The 12,358-nt window shown below is 43.9% G+C and overlaps 2 protein-coding genes across 2 annotated transcripts in view; both read right to left on the reverse strand.

Annotated features, from left to right (window-relative positions):
- The window catches only part of TMOD2 (tropomodulin 2), a 59,113-nt gene that overhangs the window by 24,364 nt on the left and 22,391 nt on the right, over positions 1-12,358 (reverse strand). Inside the window, exon 5 of the mRNA XM_080654560.1 lies at positions 6,806-6,892. Coding sequence (XP_080510686.1) covers positions 6,806-6,892 — 87 coding nt within the window. The remainder of the gene's footprint in view (positions 1-6,805; positions 6,893-12,358) is intronic.
- On the reverse strand, positions 435-1,584 carry LOC308254100 (uncharacterized protein; the record flags this gene model as incomplete). Its single annotated transcript, XM_080680018.1, has 2 exons — positions 435-750; positions 1,547-1,584. 2 exons carry the CDS (start codon positions 1,582-1,584, stop codon positions 435-437), a joined length of 354 nt encoding a protein of 117 aa, XP_080536144.1.

Below are 12,358 nucleotides of genomic sequence, written 5' to 3' on the forward strand. Positions count from 1 at the left end.
TCCCCTGTTGCAAATTCAGGTTGTGGTTTTGGTTGGGTGGTGAAGAGCGCTTGTCATCTGCAGGTGGCGCTGCCCGAGGTGGGTGGGTGGGCAGGCGGGCGGGAGTCTCTACTTGAAGGTGACCACGTCTAGGTTCTGAGACGGGAAGTGGAGGGTGGATAGGTCACGGAGGCCTTTAACTTTTCCTTTTTTTTTTTTTTTAATATATTTTATTGATATTTCAGAGAGAGGAAGGGAGAGGGATAGAGAGCGAGAAACACCGATGAGAGAGAAACATCGATCAGCTGCCTCCTGCACACCCGCCACTGGGGACGTGCCCGCAACCAAGGTACATGCCCCTGACCGGAACCGAACCCGGGACCCTTCAGTCCGCAGGCCGACGCTCTATCCACTGAGCCAAACCGGTTTCGGCTAACTTTTCCTTTTTTTGCTGTCTAGTCATCCTCATCAGTCTTCTGCTTCTTGGTGTCAACATCGTCATCCTCATCATCTCCAGCTGCCTCAGCCTCCTCATCTTCGTCTCCATCCTCTTCCTCACCATTACCTTCCTCTCCCTCGTCCTTCTCCTCCCCTCCTTCTTCCTCTTCTTCATCTACCTCATTGTCAGCCTCCTGCTCCCCATTTTCCTCATTCTCATCATTTCCATTCGCAGGTGCATCTCTTCCATTCTCTGCCTCCTCCACAACTTCTTTCTTCTCCTTTAAGAACTTGGTGGTGATCTCGGAGCTGGTGTCCACGGCCGTGTCTGACCTGGTGGGGCACACAGGTGATCTTATGCAGGGGATTTTTGTCTCAGTGGATAGAGTGTCGGCCTGCGAACTGAATGGTCCCAGGTTCAATTCTGGTCAAGGGCACATGCCCAGGTTGTGGGCTCGATCCCCAGTGGGGGACTTGCAGGAGGCAACCGATCCATAATTTTCTCTCATCGTGGATGTTTCTATCTCTCTCTCCCTCTTCCTTCCTTTCTGAAATCAATAAAAATATATATATTTTTTTTAAAAAGCGAGAGTTGGAGGACTCTGGTGAAGAAGCTGCTGGACTCTGCGGCGGTGAAGGAGGCGCACGGTGGAGGTGGTTGCAGCGAGTGGAGAGGAGCCACAGGAACAATACAAAGATGGCTTTTCGGAGCAGCCAGTGGGGCACGTTAAGCTCATTAATTTGCAGTTATTCAGTGTCTGGTAAGTTAATGTTCAAGAAACAATAATTTTTATTAAAATGTTCTGTATTTTTTATGTTAACGATTACTCATTTATTCCAGCCCTTTGTATTCAGCATGTCTCTATAAAAATAAACCTACATTTCTATGAAAATGGAAGCTTTTTTTTTTTTTTTTGTAGCCCACATAAACTTAAACATTGTTTATTTGGCCCGTGTTAGCCTTTGAATTTGACATGCTTGCCCTATAGCAAACGCAAAACTCAAATAAAATAATATAAATCCCTGGGCAGTATTTGGGGCTCCAAATGGACATCTTTCAGACTATAATAAACAAACCCTATGATCTGAGATGCAAAAAAGAAATAATGAATCTCTTCATTTCCCAAACCTTAATAATAGGTCTCTGGCTTTTTGGCCATAACCCATGCTCCTCTGATTTCCATTGTGCAATGTTAGTTTTGAGGAAGGTATGGGAAGAAAATAAAATAGAAAAGAATGGAAGAATTTTCAAAAGTTTTTATCAGAAAAAAAAATTTTTTTAATCCTCACCCAAGGATATTTTTCCATTGATTTTTAGAGAAAGTAGAAGAGAGAGGGAAAGACAGAGAGAAACATTAATGTGAGAGAAACACATCAATTGGTTGCCTCCTGTACACGCCCCGACCAGGGCCCGAGCCAGGGAGGAGCCTGCAACTGAGGTATGTGCCCTTGACCAGAACTGAACCCAGGACCCTTCCGTCTTTAGGCTGATGCTCCATCCACTGAGCAAAACTGGCTAGGGCCATGGTCGGCAAACTGCGGCTCGCGAGCCACATGTGGCTCTTTGGCCCCTTGAGTGTGGCTCTTCCACAAAATACCACGGCCTGGGCCAGTTTATTTTGAAGAAGTGGCGTTAGAAGAAGTTTAAGTTTAAAAAATTTGGCTCTCCAAAGAAATTTCAATCGTTGTACTGTTGATATTTGGCTCTGTTGACTAATGAGTTTGCCGACCACTGGGCTAGGGCATATTTGCAATATATATAAAACATATAAAGGGTTAAAATTCCTATATACACAAAACCCCTATAAATCAATAAAACAAACCAATTAAAAAGGGACAAATAAAAAAAATGAACAAGTAATATGATCAGAAGAATTTCTGTCATCCAACTAAAAATAAAAAAAAATAATTAAACTCTGAAATAAAAAAATGAGATATCATTTGATTGGGAAAAAAAAAAAGTAAAAGACCATAACAGAGTTGGCAACAATGTGGAGGAAAAGACATCCTCATATACAGGGTGTCCCAAAAATATGTATACACAGTTTGAATAATTATTAATTCCAATGTGTTAAATCTGAAAAGAAAGAAACATCAATTGAACTATCAACTGTTAAGTGTGTATACATTTTTTTGGAATCCCAGTATTGGTGGAAATGTTGATGCATGATTTTTGGGAGAGTAATTTGGCATCACCTATCAAAATTTAAAATGTAGAAACTTTATGACCCAGAAACTCTATATCTAGAAGTCTAATCTACAGAAAAAATAGCATAAAAACATAAAGATACACATTCAGGATTGTTCATTGATGTATTACTGGTGACAGTAAAACAAGATAAAATGTCCACTGATGTGAAAAGGATTAAATAAGTTATAGCATAATCACTTAATAAGATGCTATCTATTCACCAAAAGAACAGGCAAACCTACATGTACTGATATGAGACTAGAACCACAATTTTTTAAAAAAGTTAATGAAATATAAAATACTTAGGTATAAACCTGAAAAAATACGTACAAAATTGGTATGAGGAAAACTATAACACTCTTGAAAGACAGTCCATGTTCATAGATAGGAAGACTCAATATTGTCAGGATGTCAGTTCTTGACCAACTTGACCTCTAGATTCAGTGTAATCCCAATCAAAATCCCAGGAAGTGATTTTGAGATATCCACAAACTAATTCTAACGTTTATATGGAGAAGCAAAAACCCAGAAGAGCCAATACACTATTGCAAGAGAACAACAAAGTTGGAGGTCTATCACTACTTAACTTCAACACTTACTATAAAACTACAGTAATCAAGCCCTAGCTGGGTGGCTCAATTGGTTGGAGTGTCATCCCCTATACCAAAGGTTACAAGTTCGATTCCCCGTCAGGGCACATGTTTCTCTCTCACATCGATGTTTCTCTCTCTCCCTTCCTCTCTCACTAAAAATCAATAAAGTGAGGATTAAAAAAAAAAAAAAGCTACAGCAATCAAGACAGTGTGGCAAAGGTGAAGGAATATACAAATTAGTGGAATAGAACAGAACCCTGAAATATACCCACATAAATATAGTCAACTGATCTTTGACAAGGGAACAAAGGTAATGTAATGGAAAAAAGATGGAACAATGGGACATCAACATGACAAAATGAATTTAAACACAGATCTTACACTTTTATAAAAATTAACCCCAAATGGATCACAGACCTAAATATAAAATGCAAAACTATAAAACTCCTAGAAGATAACATAAGTGAAAACCTAAATGATCTTGGGTTTGGTAACGAATTTTTAAATATAACACCAAAGGCAGCCATGAAAAAATTGATAGGCTGGACTTAATTAAAATGAAAAGTTTCTACTCTGTGGCTTTGGCTGGTAAGGCTGTTAGTTGGGCATTGTCCCATGCACCGAATAGTTGTTGGTTCAATTCCTGCTCAGGGCACATGCCTATGTTGTGGGCTTGATCCCCGGTTGGGGCATGCAGGAGACAGCCAATTGATGTTCCCCTCTCACATAGATGTTTCTCTCTCTCTCTCTTCCTTTCCCTTCCTCTTTCTCTAAAAATCAATAAAAAAATCTTTTCTAAAAAAAAAAAAGTTTCGCCCTAACCGGTTTGGCTCAGAGCGTTGGCCTGCAGACTCAAAGGTCCCAGGTTTGATTCTGGTCAAGGGCATGTACCTTGGTTGCTGGCACATCCCCAGTAGGGGGTGTGCAGGAGGCAGCTGATTGTTGTTTCTCTCTCATTGATGTTTCTAACTCTCTCTCCTTCTCCCTTTCTCTCTGTAAAAAATCAAAACATATTTTTTAAAACGTTTCTACTCTGGAAGATACTGTCAAGAGAATGAGGAGATGGACTAGAAACTGGGAGAAAATATTTGCAAAAGACTTATCTGATATAGGACTGCTGTCCAAAATACACAAAGAACTCAAACTCAACAATAAGAAAACAATCTATTTAAAAATGGGCCAAAGCCCTAGCCAGTTTGGCTCAGTGGATAGACAGAGCATCAGCCTGGGGACTGAAGGGTCCTGGGTTCGATTCCGACCAAGGGCACATGCCAGAGTTGCAGGCTTGATCCCCAGAAGGGGGCGTGTAGGAGGCAGCCGATCAATGATTCTCTCTCACCACGGATGTTTCTATTTCTCTCTCCCTCTCTGAAATCAATAAAAATATATTTTTTAAAAAATGGGCCAAAGACCTTAGCAGACACTTCACCAAAGAAGATACTAGTATACCGGTGGAAAATAAGCATATGAAAAGATGCTCTGCATCATGTCATCAAGAAAATGCAAATTAAAATGAGATACTCTACTGCATACCTATTAGAACAGCCAAAATCTGGAACAATGACAAAACCAAATGCTCGTGAGGATGTGGAGCAAAACAACTCTCATCTTTACTGGTGGTAATGCAAAACGATATAGCCACTTTGGAAGACAGTTTCATGGTTTCTTACAAAACTAACAGTACTCTTCCCATAAGATCCAGCAATCATGCTCCTTGATACTTACTTGAAGGAGATAAAAAGTTTTGGTCACAAAAACCTGCACATAAGTGTTTATAACAGACTTGTTCATAACTGCCAAAACCTGGAAGCGATCACAACCAAGATGTATTGCAGAGTGAATGGATAAATAAACCGTGGTACATTCAGAAAATGGAGTATTATTCATCACTAAAAAGAAATGAGCTGTCAAGCCATGAAAAGACATGGAAGAACCTTACAAACTTATTCACAGGAGAAAGAAAGCCAGTCTGAATAGGCCACATGCTGTATGATTTTAATATATGACATTCTGGGAAAGGCAAAACTATGGAGACAGAAAAAGATCAGTGGTTGCCAGGGGTTAGAGGGGCAGAGCACAGAGGAATTTTAGGGCAGTACAAATAAATACTCTGTAAAATATCATAGTGAAGGATACATGTCTTATACATTTGTCCAAAACCACAGAATTACTAGTGCACCATCAGGAATGAACCTTCATGTAAACTACGCACTTTGGGTAAAAACAATGTGTCAATGTAGGTTCATCAATTGTAACATATGTACTGCTGTTGCAGGATGTTGGTAATGGGGGAGGCTATACATGTGGAAAGGCAGGGGATATATAAAATATCCTCTCATTTTTGTTGTGAACCTAAAAATGCTCTAAAAAACTGTGTTTTGTTTTTTTTAAGTTAACGATATGTATGTGTATGTATAAAAGCCAAGAAGGTTAGGCACCAGACTTTTTTTTAAATTATTTTTTATTGATTTTAGAGAGGAAGGGAGAGGGATAGAGAGAGATAGAAACATCAATGATGAGAGAGAATCATTGATCAGCTGCCTCCTGCACGCCCCCTATTGGGGATTGAGCCCGCAACCCAGGCATGTGCCCTTGGCCGGAATCGAACCTGGGACCCTTCAGTCCACAGGCCGATGCTCTATCCACTGAGCCAAACTGGCTAGGGCTAGGCACCAGACTTTTAACAGCAAATATGTTGTCAGAATGTTACCCTTTCATGTTGTGATTAATAATGAACATTTTATCTGTATGCATAAGAAACCAGAAAGAAAATAAAAGGAACATTGCTCGTTGTCTGTGTAAATTACCCATGATGATTTATACATATGCTGCTGAGATGCTAGAAACTATCTCCCAAGTTTTCATGAAAGAGAATAAAATAGAATTCATCTCAGAAAAGCTGTGATCGTTGGGGAATTTTCACAGCACCTGGATCACATTGTCCAAAATAACCTGATTATTGGTCTGTCCCTACTACGGGTAGATAAGTTCCTTTGGGCAGTGACCATCTTTTATCTTTGTACCTAAAGATAAAACCCATGACACACAGTAGGCATTTGGAAGATGACTGCTGAGTAAGTGCAAGAGTCTAATGAGCTGACACTTTGCCAGGAAATGGTCTGGCACTTCTGTGCCAGCAAATCCATCCCAGTGTGTCTTTCATGCTCTCTGGGGGATCTGGGTATTCAAATTCTAATGACAAGCACCCATTATTGAGACAAAAAGACACTGAAATAGAGAAAAGAACTTACTTAAGATACTTGATTAAAACATCCTTGGGAACAGGAAACTTTGCATTCCATGCTAACTATGCAACCTATGAGCAATTTTACCTTTTGATTGAAGGGACCTAACTACAGAGTGTGTTTTGGACAAAACAATTGATTGTTACTACACTGCCAGACAGAGTTCCCATGATCAGCTACTCTATTCTGGTTTGGTTGCCCCGAGCCCAGTGATCCTTGGTGAACTGACAAAAGCCACCTTCAAAGGCCACAGCACAGAGGTCAGGATGCCCTAGGAGGCCCAGTCAACAGGCCTCTCCTCCCAGCAACACGTGGAGGCTCCCAAGCCTCACAGAACCACAGATTCCACGTCAACTTACTTCTCACAGGCCCTTTGCCATCTTTAGTGTTGGGTGTTTCTTCATCAAACTTTGGGTTATTGAGCAAATTGTGTACTCCAAGAACAGCTGGAAGAAAAAGAAAATCAGTGAGTAAACATTACGTTTGCAAAAACATGTTAGGATATCCACATTGTTAATCTGTCCCTTGAAGAACAATTCTTTGTATCATAAAGGTAAGTCTTCAGACCCATACTTCCTTGCACATGTGTGGTACATGTACAGTGTTAAATAAACTGATATATTAACACACACACACACACACACACACACACAAACCCTCCCTGCAAGACCACCAGCAATCTACACAGGTCTTTCTACATCTGTACCTGTGACACCATTTGGACAGGTACAATGGTCTCATGATGGTCCCAAATTACTGAAAACCTGCTAAGACCTCCTAGTAAAGTAGATTCAACTCATCAGCTTTCCCATCCGTAAAACGTGCGAGTCGGACTGAATCCAAGGATATTTTTAAGATTTGACATTATAGAGATGATGGCATGTATTTTTTCAGAGGCAAAGAGCAGAAAGATCGTGGGTCTCTTTCAATATAAGCCTCACCACGAGAAGTTGCCCTTTCCTTATCTAAAGCATCTCACGGTGGGAAATAAAAGAGACACTGGCAAGGGAAGGCTGAGCATGCTGAGATTTGTGGCTCCTGTACTACATGGAACTGGCACCAGGGGGCAGCATAGCATGCGAGAAACAGCACTGAGGGAGAATGCACACCAGGCGGGCTGAAGCTGCAACTGCCACCCAGCTCTCCCCTCGCTAATAAAATTACAGGCGGCCACCTGGTGAAGGATCCCAGAATTGATCATCTGTTAACAGAGGGCAGAGCTCCTGTTAACCTCTGAGCTCCTCATCAGCTGTACTGTAATCTGCACATTAGAAGGAGGCAGGAGGCCAGCACACCGTAAGAAACAGCAAGTCTAGGGTTAAAAGGGCACCCAGGAGCAGTCAGCCAATGTGGATACTGTCATGTACTACCTGTGTGACTTGAGAAGTTACTAAGTGCCTCCGAGCCTCAGTTTCCCCATCTGTAAAATAGGGATAATAATTATGCTTTACCTACTACAAAAATGAAATGACTGCCCTGGCCAGTGTGTTCAGTGGTTAGAGTGTCAGCCTGAGCACCAGAGGGTCACAGGTTTGAAACCTGGGTTGCAGGTTTGATCCCCAACCCAGTAGGGGTGTGTGTGGGAGGCAACAAATTGATGTATCTCTCTCACATGGATGTTTCTCTCTCCCTCCCCTTTTTCTCTCCTCTACTTCCCCCTCCCTTCCACTCTCACTAAAAATCCATGGAAAAATATCCTCACTCCTCAGGTGAGGATTAAAAAAAAAAAAGATGAAATGACTTCCTATGCGTCAGGCACTGTTCTAAGTGCTTTATAAATTCTTATTAGTAAATAAGCATTTATTACTGTGTTTCTGGCATTGTCTAGGGAGAGGCCCTATTTGCTAAGCACAAGCTACTGAGACCATCCAAAAAGACGTATCTTGCTTTGGCCCCATACTCACTAATAACTTCTAATTATAATTTGGCTCCCATTGCCAAGTGTTAATTTTTGTATTACCTGTTTCCTGTGAACCTGGCAGGTGGATCCGTCCTCACTGCCTGGCCCCAATCAGACTGCTGCTATGTGCACCGACAAGATCAAATCTCCAGACCAGCACACTGTGAACTAGACTGGTATGGCTGGGGACCACACAGAAATAGGGCCACTGTGGGGGTGCTCGCTTGAGGAACGATCTGTCCTTCTGCTCTTGGTCTGCTAGAGTAACATGGGCAGGGCGTTGACACTCTTTCAAAGGCTGGCAGCTCTACCTCTTCCAGAGAGAGCTGCACTGGAGAAGATGCGGGGCTTCCTCCTGGTGCTGAGGGGCACTGCTGAGGGAGGGAGGGAGGCTACCTAAAACGAACACCACAGTTTTCTTTGGGGATTATCCCCCTGGTTTTACTGCATGAATTTCAGGATCTTCCAAATGATGGGTGTTTATCTCTTTCTTTCTTCTTAGGCATTTCCTGGGAATTTAAGCCCAGCCCTGCATTCTCCCTTTGGGCAATTCCAGGACAGACCGAGAGGCAACAATAACCATAACAAGATCCCTCCACAGCAACCACAGGGCTAAGGAGACTGGTCACTGCTAAGCACTTTCCTAACTGTGTGGCACACGTGCCTCAATGCTGCAGTGACTTCTGAGAGGGGTTCAAATACGTGAATTTAATACTGACCACTGATATCACAGAAGGAATGAAAATGTAGCTAGAACGGTTTGCATGCTATTAGAATAAGGCATAGCTGGTTCTCCTGGGAGGACGGTGATTATAATAATACTACAGGCCTGGTGCATGAATTCGTGCATGGGTGTGGTCCCTTGGTCTAGCCAGCAAGCGGGGCCGATAGGGGCTGTCTCACCCAGTCCCAATCGGGGCCGATCGGGGCCAGCCGGCTGGGGGGATGGACCGCAGGAGGTTGGCCGGCCGCGGGAAGTTGGCTGTGGGAGCATACTGACCACCAGGAGACAGCTCCTGCATTGAGTGTCTGCCCCCTGGTGGTCAGTGCATGTCAAGCGACCGGTCATTCGGTCGCTTAGGCTTTTCTATATACAGATGCCTTCCATTGGAATAAAAATGTAAGAATTCTTGCTAAGGCTATAGACTATTTTTTTAAAACACATCTCTCCTGTGATGACCTAATGACCCTCATGATCCACATATCCATCTTATTTGGAAAAAAGTGCATCCCATTGGTACACAAATATGCTGGTATATGCATGGACTCTTTCTCAAAGGATAGACAAAAAATGGGAGGGAGCTTATGAAATCAGGGTCAGAGACTTACTTTCATTACATATTCTTTTGTTTGTTTGTTAGTTAATCCTCACCTGAGGATATTTTTCAATTTTTTTTAGGGAGATTGGAAGACAGAGGGAAAGACAGAGAAAAATATCAGTGTGAGAAACGTATTGATTGGTTACCTCCTGTATGAGCACTGGCCAGGGCACAGACGGGAAGGAACCTGCAACCAAGGTACGTGCCCTTGACCGGAATCAAACCCGGGACCCTGTGGTCCACAGGCCGACACTCTATCCACTGAGCCAAACTGGCTAGGGCCATTACATATTCTTTTGTACTTTTTGGGCTTTTTCTATCTGCATGTATAACCAATTCAAATAATAATGCCAATAATTATTGTATTGTTGCTGCTGTTAAGAAAACTAGAAAGAAAGTCAGCGGATTGGGAGCCCGAAACCAAGATGGCGGCATAGGTAAACACCTAAACTGCTGCCTCGCACAACAATTTCAAAACTACAACTAAAAGACAGAACGGACACCATCCAGAACCGCAGGAAAGCTGACTGAGTGAAAATTCTACAACTAGAAGGAAGGAGAAAAGCTCACAGATAATTGGAGGTACGGCAAAGGGTCTTTGTGCGCGCAGAGAGGAAGGGCGGCGGAGTGCCTGGCTGGCTTTCTCTGGCAGAAGGGGGAAGGGAGCCCCCGACCGCACTGAACCCCAGTTCTGACTGCACTGAACACCTATTCCGGGCGAGCCCCTGGGGACCCACGCTCTTGTGGGGGGAGTCTGGACTCTCGGGCGGAGACTCGGGAGCCGGGGAAGGCGGAAGACTGAAAGTCCGCTCGCGCCAGTGCGCACAAAGGCTGCGGAGGCTGCCACAGGCTTTCCCTAACGGAAGGGAGTGAGAGGCTCCTGACGGCACAAAACCCCAGTTCTGACTGAAGTGAGCCCCAGTTCTGACTGCAGTGAACCCCAGTTCCAGGCGAGCCCCCGGGGACCCACGCTCTTGTGGGGGGAGTCTGGACTCTCGGGCGGAGACTCGGGAGCCGGGGAAGGCGGAAGACTGAAAGTCCGCTCGCGCCAGTGCGCACAAAGGCTGCGGGAGGCTGCCACAGGCTTTCCCTAACGGAAGGGAGTGAGAGGCTCCTGACGGCACAAAACCCCAGTTCTGACTGAAGTGAGCCCCAGTTCTGACTGCAGTGAACCCCAGTTCCAGGCGAGCCCCCGGGGACCCACGCTCTTGTGGGGGGAGTCTGGACTCTCGGGCGGAGACTCGGGAGCCGGGGAAGGCGGAAGACTGAAAGTCCGCTCGCGCCAGTGCGCACAAAGGCTGCGGGAGGCTGCCACAGGCTTTCCCTAGCAGAAGGGAGTCAGAGGCTCCTGACGGCACTGAGCCCCAGTTCTGACTGAAGTGAGCCCCAGTTCTGACTGCAGTGAACCCCAGTTCCAGGCGAGCCCCTGGAGACCCACGCTCTTGTGGGGGGAGTCTGGACTCTCGGGCGGAGAATCGGGAGCCGGGAAGGCAGAGGACTGAAGGCACACACGTGCTAGCAAGGGCAAGGCTGATGGGAAGCCAAGACTGAGACTCCACCCCATCCAAGCTGAGCACAGAGGCTATTGCAATTTGGCAAGTCTAATCCTATAAGGCTGTCTCCAGCACCGGGCTTCTCCCAGCATAGACACAGCTGATCCTTACAGCCAACTGGCCTGGAGGTCAATTCTTCCCAGTGATACCAACAACAATAAAGACTTAATTACAACAAGGCTGTACACACAGTCCACAAAGGGGTGCACCAAGAGTGTCCACCTCAGGTTAACTGGGGAGGCAGACCCACTGGGCCAAATTGGAAACCTAGCACACAAATCTACCAACTCAGGGAAGCAGTGAAAATGCGGCGTCTAAGAATCAGATCACAAACGAAAGAAATGGAGGAAAACAAACGACTGGATATAGAATTCAAAACCACGGTTATAAGGCTTTTTAAGAATATCCTAGAAAAGGCCGATAAATATAACGAGACCCTCGAAGAGATGAAAAAGGACCAACTAGAAATTAAACATACACTGACTGAAATAAAAAATATTATACAGAGACCCAAAAACAGACAAGAGGAACACAAAAATCAAGTCAAAGAATTGAAATACAAAGAAGCAAAAAACACTCAACCGAAAAAGCAAAAAGCAAAAAAAAAAATCCAAAAAGTTGAAGATAATGTAAGAAGACTCTGGGACAACTTCAAGCGTACCAACATCAGAATTATGGGGGTGCCAGAAGAAGAGAGAGAGCAAGATACTGAAAACCTATTTGAAGAAATAATGACCGAAAACTTCCCCCACCTGGTGAAAGAAATAGACTTACAAGTCCAGGAAGCCCACAGAACCCCAAACAAAAGGAATCCAAAGAGGACTACACCAAGACACATCATAATTAAAATGCCAAGAGCAAAAGACAAAGAGAGAATATTAAAAGCAGCAAGAGAAAAACAGTTAGTTACCTACAGGGGAGCACCCATACGACTGTCAGCTGACTTTTCAACGGAAACTATGCAGGCCAGACGGGAGTGGCAAGAAATTTTCAATGTGATGAATAGCAAGAACCTACAACCAAGATTACTCTACCCAGCAAAGCTATCATTCAGAATTGAAGGGCAGATAAAGAGTTTCACAGACAAGAAAAAGCTAAAGGAGTTCATCACCACCAAACCAGTATTATATGAAATGCTGA

The sequence above is a fragment of the Plecotus auritus genome (genome assembly GCF_963455305.1).
Source record: "Plecotus auritus genome assembly, chromosome: 1".
Taxonomy (NCBI): domain Eukaryota; kingdom Metazoa; phylum Chordata; class Mammalia; order Chiroptera; family Vespertilionidae; genus Plecotus; species Plecotus auritus.